Source organism: Mirounga angustirostris, unplaced genomic scaffold (assembly GCF_029215605.1).
Source record: "Mirounga angustirostris isolate CCGP_5_RB_7025 unplaced genomic scaffold, mMirAng1.0.hap1 SCAF_14, whole genome shotgun sequence".
In the NCBI taxonomy this organism is placed as follows: Eukaryota; Metazoa; Chordata; class Mammalia; order Carnivora; family Phocidae; genus Mirounga; species Mirounga angustirostris.
Window position 1 is genome coordinate 1,009,372 of NW_026991722.1, and position 21,945 is coordinate 1,031,316.

Here is a 21,945-nt window from a genome sequence, read left to right on the forward strand (position 1 = left end):
TCCATCTATATGACTGAAGAGATGAGCTCTTACAACGTGGCCAAGAAGGGCTCACATGTTACTCAGTAAAAATGGAAGCACCAAAGGGCGCACCACTCCACCAACCTAGGCTGCAAAGGGAAGGAGAACGTGCCTAAACAGGAGAGCAAAGGAAATGAGGCCAAATAGCATTCCCTGATCCACAACGAGAGACTACCTGCTCTTCAAACCCCACCATCAACACTGTACCGTCTCTTCCAAGGGAAACAAGAGGTGATGGATGTCACCGCTGCCACCAGGTCCCAGCCCGCGAGTCCACACTGCGGGCACTCCCACCTCCTCCGGGCAGGCCACTGTGAGCTGCTCTGTGGAGGGCTCCCCCCCGCCCCCCACTGTGGACAGGAATGAGGGAGGCCTCCAGCCAAAATCTCATGGAACTGAGGCCCTGAGCCTGCCAACAACCCTCCAGGGAGCTGGAGGTGATGGCCACCTGGTGACTACAGCCCTGAGAAGGACCCACACCAGTCTATACCCCAATCCCTGACCACAGAAACTGTGAGGTAATAAACACTGGTGTTTGACTCACATATGGCTCAATCGTCTCTCACGTCAGCATTTATCCTACAGAAAGAGACAGAGATGGATGTAGAAGGGTGCTCACACAGCACTTTATAATAACAGAGAACACAGACACCACCTGAAAATCTAACCATGGATCAAAAGCTAGTAACTTACAGTGTCCAGACAACTGAATGCTACAGAAATGAGCTGCAAAATCAGTATGTTCAATTTTGTCCCATTTTGTAAAATCAAACAAACACACCCAACAACATTCTCTGTATAGAGATTACTGTAGCAAGATAAAGCCCACTTTAGTCTTGGGGAAAAAGACCTTCTTGTACCAAACATCTCCACGAGGTGGCTCAGGCTGGGTACATGGCACCAGATGGCAGCAAGGGTTCAAACTATTCTTGTAAGAGGCCCTAGTACAACTTCTCCAACAAGAATGTTTTTTAAAAGCTATTCTAGCGCCTTAAAAACAGGAAAAAAAAAAGAAAAGGAAAAGAAAAAACAGAGGCAGTCCATTCATCCACCGTTCCTCAGAGAAGTCAGGGCGTGCAGAAGCACTTCCACCCAGAGCAGGCGGCCCACCCAGTCACCCACTGGGGCACCTGAAAACTTCCAAGTCTGACACTGAGGGGTTTTCTTAATGGCCTTTTCCTACAATAACCTAATAAGCCTTTTCTTTCTAATATTCTCTTACTTCCATTGACCTTTCCTTCTTGAAGTTTCTAAATCCCAAGAATAACATCCAATTACTTATGTGTAATATATCTATCTATAAAAGGAGGTTTTAGAAAATGAAACATATTCTAAATAGGTTCTAACTAATATAATTCTTTGGTCAAATGAAATAATTCTGATAATGCAATATTAAGCAGTTAACACGTCTTATTTTAGACAAAATACAATTTTACCTGCATACACTGAAATGTACTAAAGCAAAACAGACTACAGAAAAATCTAGATTTTTTTTCATGTGTATCATATCTTACACAAAGAAGTTAAGAGTTAAAATAACTGTCTCAAACAATTTTTCTTCAGATTCAAAGTTACTGCAATCAAGCTAAATGTTAATCACTGGCATAGACAGGTCTAAAATATATTAAAAATGCATCAACCTTTTCCACTATGATGAGGTCTCCAACTTGTATGTCTGAACTCTTAACTTGCACTTTACCTTAAAAAAAAGAAGAAGTATAATCAACTCAAGGAAACAATAGCACACCAGAGTTAAAGTTTCAATTGACAAATAATACTTCAGAAATAACTTTTGGGGAGTGGGGGTAACACCAGGAATTTATCTGTACTTATACTTCAAAGTAAATTTATTTCACATAGACACAGTCACTAAAAATGAACTTCTCTTAGTCAGCTCCCAAGTACAAACAGTTAGCTGCCCCCCAACAAAAGACGAGAGTGCTCCACCCAGAAGGTTCTTCCCAAATCTGCCATTATTTCAGGTCTGGGTCCAGCAATGACGATGAGAAGCAGCACTAAAGATGATTTAATGAGTGAATAAAATGAAGATGTAAAATCCGTATATTAATATTGTGAATGGCACTGACTGACACGTAACTGACAGAACAAAAGAAGTAAAGAAAATGGTACATAAAATCACCGTGCGCTGGTAGCTTTACAGATGGTTCCGTACTGGTAACTGATAATGATAAGGACGAAAGCCTTATCAAGAAGTGATTCTTCTACATGATACAGTGTGTAAATTCTTAAATTATCTATATAATATCTAGTATAATAATCATCTATAAAATTTAACAGTCAGCACTATAGAACGTTAAGGTCATACAGAGTAGATGAAATGTTATGTACTTAACTTGAGACGCCATCCTACATAAGTAACAAAACTTACTCAAGTTCTCTCTCTCCCTGGGACTCTGGACCCTCCCTCCCTCCCTCCATCAATCTCCCTTTTAGAACTGGCAACAGCCTTGTGGATCTATTTTTACCTCTTAGTGGCTCTTTTCACATGGGAAAAGACCTATGTCTTTACATTCAATTTATTCTGAAAGCTAACAGAACAAGAGGTAAGTTTATATCACATTATCAAAAACATTACCAGCCATACCACTGACTTTTAGACCATATTCAACTTATTACAAACTTATTTCCTAAATACTTCTTGGCAGCTGAGTTTCATCAGTGCCACACCTGTTCCTAAAGATGTTTTCAGGACATCAAAAAAAGTTTTGTAACGATTATATTTTTCCATGTTCCTCAAATATGCAATAAACACATAAGGACTAGAACTAGTGGGGGGGGGCTATTTTTTTATTCATATTATAAAATAGCAATGTTCTTTAAAATTACATGTGAAACAAATCTTAAGATATCTTCGTAAGTGATAAGTATATGTCTATTAATAGCCAGAAAGTATACTTACAAAAGAATGTCTATTTTAATTATTTTTTCATTTGGTCCCTTCAAGCTTCATGTCTGTGCTCCCACTATTATGTTTTCTATAGCTAAGCACCAGGCAGCAAAGTTACTCACTGATCTCATGCTGAGTATTACTCAACAGAATAGAATGCCTGTCTTATCACTTAATTTTATTTTCTCTCCTACTATCCAATCCACTTTTCCTTCCTTCTGCTTTTCTATATTCTTTATAATGGACCCATTCAAAAAGGAGAGGTAGAGAAATAGCTGTAATTGTAAGATAAAATAAATTTATAAACAATTTATACATATTTTGAAACAGAAAAATATATCCTTTTCTGACTCCTTAATCAAGATCTTACATTTCTGAGAAAGAGATATTACTTACTCTGTCACATAACAGACACAATCTATATTTAATAGCCTTTAGTTTGGGGGCATTATATAGTGATTTTTATTCGTTTCTATGGAACTTACTTGCAATTACATGTTTAAGGAAGACAGGTGAAGGTAAAATACAGTGCAGAAAGTTCTCACGTTAAGAATACGACAATATGAACAAAACAGAAGAAGGCTATCATGTCAAATCAGTATGGCAATCTGCCTCACATACCTACTCAGAGTACACACTTCTGAATTTTGAAGAATTGGTCAAATTGCTTAATGGCTCTTGGCTCTCTAACAATTTTAATTAATCTCTGTGCAGGGGACTCCTTGTACTTCCTTTACAGCCTTGGTCCCATGAACTCACTGACTTCTCTTTCTTCACGAGCAGTCAGGGCATTAGACAGAAAAGATGGAGGAACATTACCTGCTCCCCAGGCACCTGACCCCCTCGAGTGACAGCCCAGCACCGTGACCCTCGCTGCCCAATGGGAACAGCTCATGCCCACAAGAACGGTTTGATTTCCGGCCACCCTTTGTGAACTGAGCTGACAGCTGACCCTAGTAACATACTATTATCAGAGTTGGGGGACTGATAACAAAAGAAAATCCCTAAATCTTACATGTCACAGCACAAAGACAGAACTGCCACCTGCTCTCACAACCCAATAGAGCCATCAACAACGCAAAGTGTTTCTGAAATGGGCATTTAAAATTTAATAATTTCAGGGGCGCCTGGGTGGCTCAGTCGTTGAGCGTCTGCCTTCGGCTCAGGTCATGATCCCAGGGTCCTGGGATCGAGTCCCGCGTTAGGCATCCTGCTCAGCGGGAAGCCTGCTTCTCCCTCTCCCACTCCTCCTGCTTGTGTTCCCTCTCTCGCTGTGTCTCTCTCTTGTCAAATAAATAAATAAAATATTAATAAAATAAAATTTAATAACTTCAGAGCTACATTTGAGAGAAGCAAGTTCTAAATATAGTAACAATGTATAGGCCAGTACTTTATACCTAAGGACAGTTGTTCTTAAAAACACTGTTTTCAATTTACCTAGAGTACAAGCTCTGGCCTTTTCCTTTCTGACAAAATGGTTAACAGTGAATGTTACCAAGTAAGGTTAACAACCATCCTTCCCTCTCTCTAAACTACTGCAATGAAATCCTTCCATTGAGCCCTCCTCCTAGCAATAAATGTTCCCAGCCACCATGCTTCCAAAGTGTAGCAGCTTACATGTTTCTCACAGAAGGAAAGCATTTGCCTGGCTTGTTGCATGAACCAAGTTTCACAGGCTTCTTTGAAAGATCAAGAAGTAACTCAAAGGACTACTTATTCTTACTCCAAAGCTTCTTAAACATAGACCCTGCCCACCAATCTCAGTGCTATTCATTTTTTACCTGAATAAAGAGAATATTCTACTAAATGGTCTCCATTACTATCAACTCCCTAATTCAATATGAATTCCAGATGAACTGGTTGGCAAAACTAAGGATTATGTTTATCTCCACCCAAAAAATCTCCACTATTTGACAATTACTTAGAAGATAATTCAGATTTACATCATTATACATATGTTCTTCACAACTAATCTCAAATTAATTTTCTGGCTTTAAAACGGTCTACATTTGCTTTTGGCACTGTATCCTACAACTCTCTGGGGCCCAAGTTCTCTATACATGCTGTTTCTTTTGACTGGAAGCCCTCCCTTCACAGCCCTCCTTAATGCCACAGCAAACAGAGCCTCCCAAAGCCTTCGGGGACCCACACGAGCACCAGCAGAATGCACGCACACCTCTAACAATGTGCTGCTCTGCTATGAACAGACTAACACCACAGTGCCTACTGAACCCAGATCCTGGGACAGGTTCAAAGCATAACTGAAATATACTTTTATGACACTTAGTTTTTTTTTGCAAATGCATCGAACAAACTTACCCCACTTCAAAACAAGAGAAGTTTATGACCAATCTATTCTTAATCAGTTAAATGAGTCAAATGTCGTAATGGACTCATGGCAAAGTAGCTATATAAGCCACACTGAACTAGACACAGATGACCAAATAAGGATGAAAATTAATTACTTCTTTCCCAACAAAACACACACAGGCAGTAAGAGCGGAAGATAATTAAGCAACTTCTTAAAAAAGGAACTGATCACATATAAAGGGCACTCTAGAAGGTCAACAGCGGATGACATGTGTAGTTCCCGGGCAGGCAACTGCACACTAACTACATTAGCAGGTTGTTCGGCTTGTCTTTGTTGTTTGGGTGGGACCAGCACCCCCCACCAACTCTCTCAACACTTTAAGTGGCTGAGGAGGTAGAAGCCTAATTTAACATGTATTATGAAGCAAAGTGGGTAGCTGGGAAATGTAATTAATACATTTATTTACATACATAAGTAAACTATATTTTAAAAGAGACCTATACTCTGAAAAGAAATATCGCTGAGAGAAATTTTAAGACTTAAATAAAGGGAAAGATCTATTTCATTCATGGGTCAGAAGACTTAGTATTAATAAGATGTTAATTCTCCCTCAAATTTATCTATAGATTCAATGAAATCGCAGTCAAAATCCCAGCAGGCATTTTTTACAGAAATTGACAAGCTGATTCTAAAAGTCATATTGAAATACACAGGACCTAGACCAGACTCTGAAAATGAGAAACAAAGTTGAAGGGAAAACACTACCTGATTTTAAGAATTATTATAAAGCAACAGTAATCAAAAAAGAATGGTATTAGCATAAAGAGAGACAAACAGATAAATGGAGGAGAGTCCAGAAATAAACCTACAGATAAAAGACAACTGATTTTTTTTATTTTTTTATTTCTTTTTCTTTTTCTTTTTTGTTATTTATTTATTTATTCATGAGAGTCAGAGAGAGAGAGAGAGAGAGAGAAGGGCAGAGGCAGAGGGAGAAGCAGGCTCTCCACCCAGCAGGGAGCCCGATGCGGGACTCGATCCCAGGACCCTGGGATCATGACCTGAGCCGAAAGCAGACGCTCAACCATCTGAGCCACCCAGGCACCCCGACAACTGATTTTTTTTAAAGATTTTATTTATTTATTTGAGAGAGAAAGACAGAGTGAGAGAGCACAAGCAGGGGAAGCAGCAGAGGGAGAGGGAGAAGCAGACTCCCCGCTGAGCAGGGAGCCCGACATGGGGCTCGATCCCAGGACCCTGAGATCATGACCTGAGCCAAAAGCAGACGCTTAACCGACTGAGCCACCCAGGCTCCCCAAAAGACAACTGGTTTTTGACAAAAGTGTAAGGCAATGCCATGTGAAAAAGATCACTTTTCCAAAACATGGTGCTAGAAGCATTTGGATAGCCACATGAGAAAAAAGTACTTAGACGCACACCGGGTACTGGTACAAAAATTTACTCAAAATGGATATACAGAAGGCAAACCCTAAAACCAAAGAACTTCTAGAAGAAGAAACATAGCAGAAACATAGCAGAAAATCTTTGTGAACTTGAATTAGGCCAAGAGTTCTTAAATAAGAAAGCAAAAGCACAATCCTAAGGGAAAAAACTGCCAAATCAAACTTCATCAGCTAGAACATGACAGGGGCTGGAAGCAGCGTGAATGCGTTAAGACCAAGGAATCGGCAGTTGAAAACCGCTGGATCAGGCGTACGAGGGAGTAAGAGGGAAAGACAGGAGGAGTGCCTTGCGCCAGGTGAAGCAGCCCTAGGCCCTGGTTGAACAGCCACGAGCACGTGACAGGCCTGCAGAGGAAGAGCGCACTCAGTGAAGTCCGGAAGCTACACCAGGTACACCGGAGCGGTCTGCAGTGGGAGCCAGAGGCAGGGAAGGAACCTGAGGGCTAGAGACACAGCAGAAAAGGCAAGGGTATGAACACAGACGGACAAAGTCTCATGACGATGAAGGGCGCTTTACAGTCTGAGGCTGTCCCCGGTAAGTGATGGAAGCAAAGGCCCTGTGAAACCCATCCTGGAGCACACAGGCCAGGACTCTGCTCCAGCTGGATGGCCCCTTCTGACTTCAGCTGAAGGCAGGCGGGGGCAGGGAGGCATGTGGTATCCCTCCCCCAACACAGGCTGGGGACAAAAGTGGGAACAAAATGGGCAAGGCCCTGCCCACAGGAAACCTACACTCCAGAGAGCTGACATAAAGCAGAGCGAGATCAAATACAGTGATGTCTGAATGGTAGTAATTACAGCCTAGGAAATTAAAAAAAAAAAAAAAAAAAAAAGGAAATACTGCTGTTTTGGGGTGAGGGTTATAAAGCATCTTGCTGGAAGTAACCAATTTTTACTCTTAAACATTCACTAGCAATAATTAGAGTAGTTTTAAAAAGCATTGTTGAGCAATAACAAAAAAATTGAGACACTCAAGTTAAACACAAATCTTTTTCTTGTTCCATCAGTAAAAAAAAAATTAGATAGCTTTAGAAAGAATATAGAAATAATAAAATATTCTATCGTGGTAAGAAACATTTAAAGCACATAATGTTCTTTACTGGATCAGTTCTATTAGGCAACCACTTCCCCTCTAAAATGATGTCCCTAGCTAAAACAGTCTATACCATCCATGTAATTACCAACAGAATTCAGAAGCTGCCAGAGGGCCTATCCATACAGACGATTTTATAGCCCACCAATGCACACATCTTTTGCCTGAAGCAATATGCAGAACTAAATAATGAAATAAGTATCAATAGCAATTCACTGTGTTAACTAAAGATTTTGTAGAAAAGTACAAGGGTTTGAAAAATTATTAAGTATCTCAATACTAAATATTTTCTCAACTAACAGGTACAAATGAAAATTTTTATGGTCTTACTACTGATAGGACACTTCAAAGTCTTGGTTAAGCCTGCTGGTATTTGCATAAGAGAAATGTCTAATCTTTGTTTTCTGTGCTTAGAAAGAATTGTTATACATCTACCAAATGTTAAAATACAAAATATTGTTAATATGAACAGTCCATAATTAACAAGTTCTAAGACTCTCAAACACAAAAACCAGAAGCTTTATGAAAAAGCCTTCCTCTCTCCTGGGCCTACAAAGGTACAAAAACTCCAAGGCCCTACATGAATCAGCATGGTGACATTACTACTAAGAGGTATATGAACTAAAGGTGGTTCAAAATTGCCCCTAGTCGCTCATTTCCTTAGATTTTCAGTAGTCCCACGGCAGTTTCTTACGGCTCAAATACTCCCAAGTGTGGAGGCTGACATCGATCCTTGGTAGAAGAATGGAGAAATCAACAGATGAAGACGGCAAGCAACCATGAGCCTATTTATGAGGTTTCGATGCCACTGGTCTAACTCACGAGCAGAAAGAAAAACTCCCAATAATCTTATATTTAAAGTGTTTCATGTTTCTCAGGGAAAACAAGAAAAAAATGAAAAAGAAAAATAACTGATGGAGGAAAGGAGGGGAGGAGGGAGCGAGGGAAAGATTTTCCAAGACACTAGAACATGCTAAAAAAGAACATTATTTAAAACTGGAATGGAACTGGCACGGAAATCTGGATGAGTCAGTGGAGCAGACAAGAAAGCGAAGGAAAGGGCCCAAACAAATCTGACGCATTTCTCCAAGCTCTGAGAAAAGAACTGTAACAACATTAATAACTGGTTTGAAAGGAACTAACTAAACATTTGGGGAGAAAAAAGAAGACAGATCCCTTCTCCATACAACGTACACCTGATACGTAAAATTACAAGTGGCTACGGAAAATGAACACACAGAAACACTGTAGGGAGATTAAAACACTCATTTACATCGGGGCTGAATGGACCTTCTAAGATTGAAGTAAAAACCACAAAGGAAAAGATCAGATTTGCATACATAAAAAGTACAGATTTATCTACATTTAAAAGAAAAAGATACAAAAATGAGTCAAACAAGACAAAAATATTTGTCACCAGATAAATTTCTCTTAGAGAAATTATGAAAAGGTAAAGATGGATGTATGAAAAAAAGATGAATAAACTTTTATCGAAGATCAAAATGAACAATCAAATGTTAAAAGGTAAGCAGCAAGCAAACCACAAGGAGAGCATTTTTCACCATGAAAGTTGGCAAGTTAAAGAAAGTAAAGTGGGCAAGGACGTCAGGAAAAGGGAACCCTCAATGGGCAGCTGGCTGACAAGATCAGGCTTCAAACTTTTCACATTTGATCTGGAAATGCCTCGTGTGTCATCCCATTTCCTGAGTCCCTACATATGCCAGCTGCCCTACGTAACTTGGGAGAAAACTGCGGTATGAACACGGCTGAGAACCCGATAATTAAGGGTGACTCCCAGAGTGACACCAAGTAGCAGAGGGAGGTCCCGGATACTAGCACATATACGTACCTACACACAAAACAACGATTCCTTCTCACCTGGGAGAAGGTACTTTGTGCTAGCCAGTGTTTTCCGTTACTTTCTTGTGGCCCCTAGTCTCCAAACAATGCAATAAAAAACACTGTGTATGAATATCGTGAAGAAATAAGCTCATACAGATCCTCTTAGGGTGACGTGAGGAAGAAAGACTGGTGAGGAGGGTAACAAGTACATATCTAGTTCCGGGAATCTATGTCCCCCTCGGTACAGCCACGGAGAACTGAACAGACGAGGTAACAAATCTCAACTGTGTGTGTGTATGCCTGACACACACTAGGATCAAGAACTACTATTATATGGTACAAATGTAGTAATGTATACTGAACATTCTTCTGTGGATGCTTTCCAAACGCTGCTCAGACCACAGACAGGAAAGAAGACCACATGACATAAACACGTGAGAAGGTGAGCACATTTATCAAGGGACTGCTCGGACCACATACAGAAAATACACAGAAAGGACTTCCAAGTACCCACTGTTCTTCATCTGCACTGTCACAAAAGTGGACCACTGAGAGATGAAACCACTCGAATAAGAGAAGGAAAGTCACCGATGCCTCTCCGCGGACTGCACGGCGACAATCCACTCTAACTACTTCTGAGTTTATCAGCTCTCAGGCAATTTCTGATGGGAAAATTCTGCTAACATTTGAGAATACTATTTTTTAAAAAACCCAACTATCTGAAGACATGACTGTCACAAAAGGAAATCCTTCTTACCAAGTGGAACATTCAGTAACTCATGAAACCAGTTACACATTAGGATTTCCCTGTGAAAGTGCACATCGCCCACAAAGTGTAAAAGGCAGTAAAGAGGGATTTTAAGATCACTTGATTTTTCAAGAATAACTATGACACACAATTTCATTAAAAGATGACAGAATTTCATTAAGATAATTCATGATATTTTATGTAAAAAAAAAAAAGCTACTAAGAATTTTAACAAGTACATGGCAACAGTGTTGACAGTAAGGATCAAAGATGCTAAAACAGGAATAAAGGACACGGCCTCTTTCTGTGGATAAAGTTCCTTTTTGGCAAGGAAACTGGAACACCAGAAGCATGTAAATATGTAAATGTTCTTCCTCGCATACACACATGTGCACACACGCACAATGCACACGATGTTCAAAAACAAGACTTCCCTCTCTCTCCTACGTCTGAATACTAGAAAGCATGTTAAACAACAAAATGCCGTAACCATGACAAGAAACAGCTAAGACGACTGCAGTCATCACCTGCAGTCACCCACATCGTTCTACAGTCACAGAATTCCAGATCTATTTCTGAATCTAAAGTCCCACATTAGCTTTAGGTGTAAATTTGGAATATCCACCAACAGTGGGTGACACGATGTTGTCCTGCTGAGATCTGGTGGCTGATTAAGACAAAACAAAACTCTGAATTTATCGTCCCTGCTAGAACAGTGCATGAACGCTTTAAAAAGCGTCGTCCAGGACTTACTCATGTTTGAATCCCGTGAGGTCATCACAGTGTCTCACACACACTGGGTCCTTAGGGACTATGGGGAACTGAACTGAGAGCCAGCCGGCGGAATGACTGCAGCCAAGTGTGCAGTTCAGACACCTCTCCTGAGCAAGAGGTAAAAGGAATCCGAGTACAGAATGGCCCCACAATTCAAAGTCCTCGTCAGGGATTTCTGTAAGAGCTGCCAACAATTTCGTACTCTCCTGCAAGGCTCTGACTCAGATGACTCAGATGACTCAGATCCATTGGGCTAAACATGAAGAATAAAGCAGTCACAAACAGGGAGAAAGCAGGGACAGGGGCAGCAGCAGACACAGAGAATTCCCACACGGCAGGAGAAGCAGCTTCTCAGGCAACAACACATGCAGCTAACTCAACGGTGTCTGTGTTGGGGCACGCAGCTGGATCCGCAGGAAACACACGACACCCCTGATCTCACGGTCGTGAGTCTGAGCCCCACACTGAGTACAGAGATGGCTAAAACAATAAATAAATAAACTTAAATAAATAAAAATAAGAATCTCAGTGTTGACTGACATTGCATACCAGTTAAAACATTCTCTGCTTCTAACAAAGCACCCCACAGATAGGAGCATACTTAAAAGTGGACGTGGCTTTCCTTTTCCACAGAAAACATACAGCAGAGAACACTTTCCCAGAGTATTTCTACAAGAATGTGCTTAAGAACTCCAAATACAAAAAGTTCAAGTGCTGTATATATGATATAACAACCACAGTTAAGTCACATAAGGAAACAGTCATCAATGCCATTCAAACAACAGATCACTACGAAATATTAGAAATTAAGGAGATGAACGTAAAATATTCTTGACAAGAAAACAAATTTCAAACTAAAGTCAATGAGCATATACATGCATTTTTTTTTTACATCCCAGATTTTACTTATCAGTCATTTGCATCAGAATAACCAGCCACAGAGCAAAGCACCGCAGCTGAAAGAACACTGGGTGTGACATCACAATGGTCCAGGTTCAAATATGAACTCTACCAAAACTGCAGTGGCTCAGGGCAAATCACTTGGCCTGAGCTTCCGGTCCCTCACCTGTAACGTGGAGACAAGCCAACCTACCTCGAATGCTGGTTATGCAAATGAGCAAGTTACCTGACACTAAAGAGGTAAATTTGCATTTGTCTCTGAAGTAAACCCACTGACAATTATTTTTAAAATATTCTGAGTTGGAGTGTCACGGAAGTGTAAAAGACATAAGATTAGTATGCCTTCTTCAACATTTTTCACTATTTTTAGGTGACAATGACATAACAAAACCAGCCATTTTAAAGTGAATAATATAGCACTGAGTCCATTCACGGTGTTGTGCAACCCACTCTATCAAGCTCAAAAACATTTTCCTCACCACAGAAGGACGTGTCATGCCCACTAAGCAGCTGCCCGCCCCCCCCGGTCCTTCTGACCTCCTTCTGACCTCCAGGGTTTCTGACTCAAGAGCCCTTCCTTGTGTGTTTCTCTCTTGCTGCTTCTCTCTTCGCTGCTTTCAGAATCTTCTCTTGGTCCTCGGGTTTCAACAGTTTGATTGTCATGTGTCTCAGTGCGGATTTCCTTGCATTTATCTTTCTAGGGATTCACTGATTTTCCTGAATATGTAGTCATGTCTTTCATCAAATTGGGAAGTTAATGGCCACTCTTCCCTACAACATTCTCTCCCTTCTCCCTTCCTCTCCTTCCGAGATGCCCACTGTGTGCACATTGGTACACTTGGCACTATCCACAAGCCCCTTAGGACCTGCTTATTTTCCTTCACTCTTCCTTCTGCTTCAGAATGGATAATTCCACTTGAAATTATCTAGTTATTGAAATCACCTAGGTTCAAGGTCACTGACTCCTTCTTCTGCCAGCTCAACTCTGCTACTGACATTCCCCAGTGAGTTTTTCCTTTAGTTTATTGTACTTTTCAGCACCAGAATTTTTGCTTTTTGCTTCTTTTATAATTTCTATACCTTTATTGGTATTCTGCATGTTAATACATCATTTTTCGGGGCACCTGGGTGGCTCAGTCGTTAAGCGTCTGCCTTCGGCTCAGGTCATGATCCCAGGGTCCTGGGATCGAGCCCAGCATCGGGCTCCCTGCTCCGCGGGAAGCCTGCTTCTCCCTCTCCCACTCCCCCTGCTTGTGTTCCCTCTCTAGCTGTATCTCTCTCTGTCAAATAAAGAAATATAATCTTAAAAAACAAAACAAAACAAAAAAACCCATCATTTTTCCTAATTCTTTCAGCATTTTTCCAGTTGTTTCCTTTAGCTCCTTGGACAGATTTAAGGCAGCTGATCTAGACTTTGTCTCCTAAGTCCAGGATCTGGGCTTCTGCAGGGACGGTTTCTGTTCATTTCCTCTGTGACTGGGCCACATGGTTTCTCTGCATATTCTGTAAATTTTTTGTGGAAACCTGTACACTCTATTATAATCTTGTAACTCAGGAAATCAGTCCCTTCCCCCTCTTCTTGGTTTGTTTTGTTGTTCAGTATATGCTGTAGCCATGCACGTATGGTGACTTCTCTAGACTCATTTTGTGAAGTGTGTATTCTTTGTCATGTCTGGACTGAGAAGTCTTCCAGCCAGTGTTTTGGAAAGGATTTCCTTGCATGGGGAGGGGGCGAGACTAAGAAAGAAAGGGAAGGATGGTGGGAGGGAAGAAGGAAAGAGCTGAGAGGAGGGAGGAAGGAAGCAAGGGAGGGAGAAAGGGAGAAGGACAGAGGAGAGAAAGTGAGACCAACCTCTCCCAATCGTTGCAGACTGCCTCTGTGCTGGGGACCCCAACACAGAGCCAGACTGCCTGGAACTCAGCCTGAGCCTTCACCTCTGCTTGCACTGAGCCTAGAGACTGGCCAGAGGCAAAACACTTTCTCGGGGTCTTTTCTGAGCGTGATCCAGGGCTGGCCTTGGATATGGCTTTCAAAACTCCCCAGTAAACACAGGCACTTTTACATGCCCTAATTTTCCAAAGAAATCCCCTCTCCAGCTTCCTCAGCCTGGCATGTGACCCTCTGTTCGGTGTGTCGACTACCAGTGGTGGCCCCGAGCTACCGCTGCCTCCTTAGCCTGACAGAGGCTTGAGAAGTGCCCACTGGCTTTTGGCTCCTCTGCCCTGAGTGACATCCAAGTTACATGAAAGAAAGACATCCTGAGCCCGTCCTTCATGTGTCCCTGACAGGTTGGACAGACAGACACAATTCTCTGCAAGTAAGTCCTGCTCTACTCCCTTCAGAGCAGGGTCCAGAGTCCCCAGTCAAGAATGTGGGCTGCATTCCTCATGGCAGGCGCTTGGCTTTTCCGTGTTTCTGTGGAAGAAAGGGCATGCAGGACTGTCTCCTCTGCCAGTTTCTCAGATACCACCATACCACTTAGTTCTGAATGATACAATTAATACACAGAAACAAATCTCTACAAAGTCCAAATACCACAGTTAAAAACAATTTAAAAGATAAGCCGGGATCTATACTATATTCTAAAAAAGACACACCAAGGTTACACCTAATTTGCCTGGCCATTCTGGGGACTCTCTTTTCCAAAACGCAAGCTTACCTCTTTTCTACAACACACCTAACCTCTACCATGCCACAGCTTTAAGCATCAAAGCTTCTTAATAATCATTCAATTTAACCTCAAAAGAATAGTCTTTTCAATAAATGGTACTGGGACAACTGGATACTCACATGCAAAGGAATGTGGACCCATATCACACACCATACACAAAATATGAAATGAAAGTGGATCACACATCTGAATGTCAAAGCTAAAACTATAAAATCCCTGGAAGAAAATACAGAAGTAAATCCTTGTGACCTTGGGTTGGTAAATCGTTTCTCAGCTACAATGCCAAAAGCAAAAGCAACAAAAGAAAACACAGATGAGGCGGACATCATCAACATGAAAACTTCTGTGCGTCAGAGGACACCGAGAAGAAGAAAACACATGCCACAGAATGAGACAAAATATTTCCAAACCATATACTGACAAGAGACCTAAATCCAGATTATATAAAGAATGCTTACAAGTCAATAATTAAAAAAACAACCCAGTTAAAACAGTAAGCCCGGGGATGGGTTAGCCCAGTGATGGGTATTAACGAGGGCACGTATTGAATGGAGCACTGGGTGTTATACACAAACAATGAATCATGGAACAGTACATCAAAAACTAATGATGTAATGTATGGTGACTAACATAACACAGTAAAATAAAATTTAAAAAAAAAGGTGGTATCTTAAAAGAGGTACACACAAGGGAAAAAAAAAAAAGCAAGCAAAAAATCTGAATAAACATCTCTCCAAAGAAGACATACAAACACCTAATAAGCACATGAAAAGATGCTCAATATCACTAGTCATTGGGGAAACACTAATCAAGCCACAGTGAGATACCACTTCACACCCAACAGGATGGCCACAATAAAGAAGATAGACAATAACAGTGCCATGAGGATGTGGAGAAACTGGAACCTTCACACATTGCCAGTGAGAATGCAAAACGGTGTAGCCAATTAGGAAAACAGCTTGGCAGTTTATCAAAAACATAGTCACCATATAATCCAGCAATTTCACTTCTAGGTATATTTACAAAAGAAATAAAACAATGTTCACACAAAAACACTCACATACAGACATTCGCAGCAGCATTATTTACAAAAGCCTAGAGTGGAAACAAACCAAACGTCCATCTACAGATGAATGGGTGAACACAACACGGAATACCACAGAGTGGAGTATTATTTGGCAACAAACAGAAATAAAGCCTGAAAGGTGCCACAACACCGATGAACCTTGAACACAGGATGCCAAGTGAAAGAAGCCTGTGACAAAAGCCCACATACTGCACAATTCCACTTCTGTGACCTGTCCTAAGAGGCAAATCCACGGAGACAGAAAGCAGACTGAGGGCTGCCTGGGCCTGGAAGAGGGTCAGAAGGGGCAAGAATGGGATGACGGCTAATATATTCAGTTTCTTTCTAGAATGTTAAAAATGTTCCAAAATTAGGGGCGCCTGGGTGGCTCAGTCGGGTGGGCAACTGCCTTCAGCTCAGGTCATGATCCTGGGGTCCTGGGATCGAGTCCCACATCCGGCTCCCTGCTCGGCGGAGAGTCTGCTTCTCCCTCTCCCTCTGCCTGCCACTCTGCCTACTTGTGCTCTCCTCTGTCGAATAAATAAATAAAGTCTTTAAAAAAAAAAAAGTTCCAAAATTAGATGGTGCTGATAGTTTCATAACTCTGTGAACATACCAAAAACCACTGAACTGTATACTTTAAATGGATAAACTTTATGTTATATGAAATACATCCCAATAAGCTACAGAAAAATTTTTTGGAGAATTATTTCAAATAAATAAATTCAGTGTACAAATGTCCAACATGTAAACAGAAGATACAAACTCCACTCTAAACCTCATTTTATAAGCAGCTTCCAAGTTATTATGAATACTTGTCTAGCTCTTCAGTACCCCCCTTCACAGTCCCCTGCTGAGGTAATGACTGTCATGGTGTCACTTTTCGACAGGCATAATGCCCGCCTATAACGGCTTCTCCCACACTCCTCTACACATCGCTTCTTTTCCACTGGGACTGAGAGACCAAAGAAATAAGCTCTTTAAAAACATAAAATTAGGGAAGGCTTAAAGCCCTGAATGAAGTGAAGGAGAAATGGACATAAAGCAGCTATCACTTTGGATCATGACATTTACTGTAGGTGCTCCAAGTTCCCTTCACTTAAGGCCATGGTACCAGATGTCTGTCCGACCTTTATGATTGTGTTTAAATAGAACACAAACAGATTTTGGGTAGGTGATAGTCACAGAAAATGTGCATACACCAGTTAGGTTTCACATGTGTTCTCTTGAAATTGTAGACATTAGATTATTAAAAAAAATTAGATACCATACGTAATCACATACTATTTTCTAACAGAATTAAGACATGTTTTCTTTCACTTATGTTAACTCTAAAATGATGATTAGTTAGCAAATGATAAGCTAGATCAAAAGGGTCTTGCTAACCTCTTACTGTAAGCTTGCTGTAGAGCTGTGAATTCACTTCCTTGTCTCGCTGAAAACGCCGAAATTCATCAATTGCTTCCCTCATGATAGTAACAGCCAAAACAAATCCCTATAAAACAAAATAAAATATAGTATTTGAGAAAACTAGCTTTAACAAAAAAGTTAAGGGACTATTCTTTAACCAAGCAGTTTTACTTTTCCTCCCTCAATTTATATTACTTCTAAAACATAAATGAAAACAAAAGGACAAAAATAATGCAACACTACAAGAGGAATACATACTAAAAGATTTACAATTCTCCCTATTCCCAAATAATTTTTTAAAATTCATATCATAACATGTACTTCAAGCTAAACATCAGAAAATACTTAGTAACCCAAAGAAAAAAGAAATCAACAATCTGAAAAAAAAAAAACAAACAAAAAACCAACCCAGGAATTATATTTAGAACGCTCGAGCCTTTAAATATCAAATTACCAAAGGCTGAGATAAAATCTCATGCTTTCTGCACTTGAATCCTGCTGGTGGAAGGACGCAGGAAGGAACGCGGCGCAATCCCACCACGACAGCCTCCTCCTGCGCAGGCTTATCCCGCTTTGTGAGCAAAACCTCAACAGGTCAGCTTGAGGCCACACAAATCAACGCTGATGTGCTTGTGCCTGTCGTGAAGTCCGTTATTCCCCTGACACGTGGCTGACATCTCAGGGCTACACTCGTGTTTTCCGAGGGTGAATACTCTTCCAGTCTACCTCTCTACGGCCAGACTCTTCAGAAGGCTGCATGTTACACTGACGTGCATTCCCCAGGCTACTCTGTGAGTGACCCAACACTGGACAACTGCCCTCAAAGGACAATAGTCTGTCACTCCCGGGCTGTGTCTGTGTCACCAACAGGCCACATCAGGTGAGCCCTTGCGTTTACTCAAAGCTGATCCTCCCTGCTACACTCAGAGTTGTACCATCACCACCATCTGACCATAGACTATTCTCATCACCCCAAAGAGAGAGACACCCCACACTGGACAGTGGTCACCCTCATCCCCCTCCAGCCCCCAACCCCTGGCAACCAGTAGTCCAACTTTCTGTCTCTATGAATTTGCCTCTTCTGGGTGAGGTGGCCTGTTTAGCATTTTGATGAACGGCCAAGCTGCCTCCCAAAGTGGTTATACCCCCTAACAGGAGCTTATTGGCCATTCATATCTTCCTGGGATAAATGTGTGTTCAGATCCTACACCCACTGTTAACGGTGTCATTTGTCTTTTCACTGTGAAGCTGTAAGAGCTCTTCGTATTATTCTGGAAACAAATACCTCGTTAGACATGTGATTAGCATATGTGAGATTACAAATATTTTCCCCCACTCTAGGTTATCATTTTATTTTCCTGATGGTATCCTCTGATGTCCAAAAGTTTTTAATTTTGATAAATACAATTTATTTAAGTTTTTCTTTAGTCACTTGGGCTTTTACCGTCCAAGATCACAAAAATTTGCCTCTGTTTTCCTCCAGGAGTCTTACAGTTTTAGCTCTTCCACTGAGGTCTATGATCCCTTACGAGTGGTTTTCTGGGTATGACCTGAGGGACGGGCCCAACTTCATTCTTTCACATCCAGCTGTCCAGGTGCCCCAGCACCATTCGTTGAGTGCACTGAACGGTCCACCGAACGGTCTTAGCATCCTTGCCGAAAACCAATCTGTCATGAGTGTAAAGGTTTATTCCTGGACTCTACGTTGTATTCCTTGGTCTATTCATCTATCCTTCTGCCAGTCCCACACCTTCTTGATTACTGTGGCTTTGAAATGAGCTCTGAAATGGGGAAGCAGGAGTCCTCCAATGCTGATCTTCTTTTCTAGGTTGCACTGGCTACTCTGGGTCTCCTGCATTTCCACATGAATTTTAGAATCAGCTCGTGAGTTTCTGCCAAAAAGCCAAGTGGGATTTTGACAGAGATTGTACTGAATGTGCAGATCAATTTGGAGAGTGCTGTCACTGTAACAATACTGTCTTTCAATTCCTGAACACGGGATGACTTTTATTTATTTAGATCTTTGATTTTTTTTTAAAAAAATGTTTTATTAGTTTCCAACAGGCAACCCTGTATTTTAGCTAAATCTATTCCTATTTTTTTCTTTCTGATGCCACTATAAATGGAACTGTTACCCTAATTTCATTTTCAGATGCTCGTTGCTGGTATACAGAAATACAAGTGGTTTTTGTGTATCTATCTTGTACCCTACAACCTTACTACCTCATTTATTAGTTCTAACATTTCTGTGTGTGTGGACACCTCAGACTTCCCAACGTACAAGATCATGCCACTGTGAAAAGAGCCATATTTCCTTCTTTCCTTTCTATCTAGATGTCTTTTAGTACAGGAAGACAAAGAAAAAACTATGAAAATCCAAAGCAGGAGATACCAAAATATTCTTTTAACAAATATAGTGTTATCAAAAGCCTTAAAATTTGCACACACTTTAACCAAACAGTTTCACTTCTGGAAACTTACCCTAAAAAACAAAACAAAACAAAACAAGGATCCCAGCAGCATCAAATATAAAAAACTGGAAATAACCTGCATGTCTATAAATAGGAAATTCATGGTACACTCATATGTTGAAATACTGTATCTCCTTAATTCAAAGATGCGGTTAGTCTCAGGTGGGAAGACGATACCACTTTAAAAACAAAAGCTCTGAGTCTCAACTTAGTTTTAGTAACATGAAACATACGCATCCACCGAAGGAGGAAATACAGTTCTATGCAGCCATTCTCATGCAGGAGAATATTTACTGTTGCAGACCCATGTTCACAGTGTATACGTAATTTCTTACAATTCTACTTGTGACCGCCTCGCCCTGAGAGAGAGAGGGGAGAATGGCTGTCGAGCCTCTGTTCCTTAGAGACTGAAGATAGTATTGTTAAAGGAGTGGCTCCGAATCAGGCTAACGTAGCACCATCACCTGGAAGGTTTTCTGCGCTACAGATTTGCTCGAGCCCTGCCTGGAATGTGTACTTTCACCTCTCCTGTCCAAGGAACAGGCCCACACATATATATGTCATCTAGACTCTCCAGGTCAATCTAACTTTCACCCAGGACACGTATGGCTTAAAGACAGCAAAAGTTACTTCTCCATTCATCAATTATAAGCCACAAAATGTAATAGTTCCTAGTGCTTTCAAGAACTCAGGGAGTGGAAATAAACTCTCATTTCTATAGCAGTAATATTAGAGAAGATTACCAAATAGGGGCAGGTCCCAACTTCTGAAACAGGAGTTAAGCACTCTTCAAGGGGACAGAGCCCTGGTCACAGGCAAAGACTGCTAGTACCTACAAGCTGCTCTGGGCCACACCCCAAATCTAAGGTTTACCTGAATACAGGACAGATGTGTAGGACCAGCCACAACCAAGAGGTGTCACTCCCATACCACCACGTCCGTCGCTGGCATATCTACCCTGAGAAAAGCCCCAAGAGCCAGCCCTGCAACATAAAGCAGATGACCAGAAAGGCGCAAGAGATGCCATGCCACCGTTTCCTTCTTAACAACTGGAGTCTACCACACATGGGCCTCCGCCTTCAGAGTTTAGATCTACTGGGTCGTAACTGGATCAGAACAGACCGGTGGCCTATGGAAGGTGTGGACAAGCGGCTCCACAGGAGTACCTGGACCTTCCCATGGCCTCAGCACCAAGCAGGTCAAAGATGGAAGCTACAGTAATGCCACCTAGAAGAGCCAAAAGCAAACCCAAGAGGGTGACAGCATTTCACAGCGAAACCACAGTATTTGTGCATCAGGTCTGTCAGTCACAATGCCTGACAGGAATGTGTCACACAGCCGGTCCGTGGGCCGGGACTAAATCTTGTGCCACAGAGTAGAATTCCTTCTTCCTTCTTCTCCAGATGGCCCAGGGGCCATGTGGAGTAAGTGCCAAAACAAGAGGTATTTTATAAAATGAGAAAAAATTCTACTATATATTATAGTATCAGTTTAACCACGCCAGAGACTTCTCTACGTATTCTGAGTAAGTTACCTTTCAAATGCCACAGAAACCTTACAAGGTGTGTACCCTCAGCTCTACTTCAGACAGGGAGACTGAGACACCAGCAGCACACGTACTTCGGCAAAGGTCACACTAAATGTGCAGCTTATGTTGAGCATGCTCGTCTCTGGACAGCAGGAGGTATAAGCCCAAGTAGCTGATCTGGTTCCTCCTTTCCGTACTCCACCCACACCTCCAACATGCAGAGACTCTCAGAAGAAAGAGTGGACAGAAGGACCAAAAAGCAGAGTCCTCGCAGACTGGCCGCTCACCTACGCAGTCTATCTGACTTTCCATTAACAAAATACCAGGAACCCAGCTTACGTGGAAGATGCAGTGTTAACAATCCAGACTTCCTTTATCTAAGAACCGCCTGCATGGCTAGATCTAGTCTACCTGATTAACTCTGATAGAAGCATTACAATCCATTTTGTTACTCTGATTACACTAGCTTTTCCTCAAAGAGCTGCTGTAGAAACTGAATGATGCAAAAGGTAACCTTCTTTCTGACACAAGAACGCAGTAAAATCACTTATTTTCAGTTTGCTCTCCTGTTCTAAGGCAAAATATAACAGAAATTAGATCAGAGCTGAAGCTGGTAAATAACATTGCCAGAGTGCTTGATATAGAAAGATTATTAAACCATCACTGTCTTCAGAAATACCCTTGAGGTGGAGAGCAGAACAAATGTGAAGTGCCTTGTTTAAAATTAGTGGACGTCAG

The 21,945-nt window shown here is 41.4% G+C and overlaps 1 protein-coding gene across 23 annotated transcripts in view; it reads right to left on the reverse strand.

Annotated features, from left to right (window-relative positions):
* Positions 1-21,945, reverse strand: part of ATP9B (ATPase phospholipid transporting 9B (putative)) — a 249,713-nt gene that overhangs the window by 187,165 nt on the left and 40,603 nt on the right. For 19 of the 23 annotated variants that reach the window (XR_010407147.1, XR_010407148.1, XM_064577568.1 and 16 more), the window contains 2 exons: positions 17,185-17,293; positions 1,662-1,720 (listed from right to left, as the gene is read on the reverse strand). Coding sequence is in view for 20 of the 23 variants with exons in the window: in XM_064577568.1 (XP_064433638.1) it covers positions 1,662-1,720; positions 17,185-17,293 (168 nt within the window). In the remaining 3 variants the exon portion in view is untranslated. Of the gene's footprint in view, positions 1-1,661; positions 1,721-17,184; positions 17,294-21,945 lie in introns of those variants that run through there. The other 4 variants (XM_064577573.1, XM_064577567.1, XM_064577581.1 and 1 more) reach the window with 1 other exon arrangement.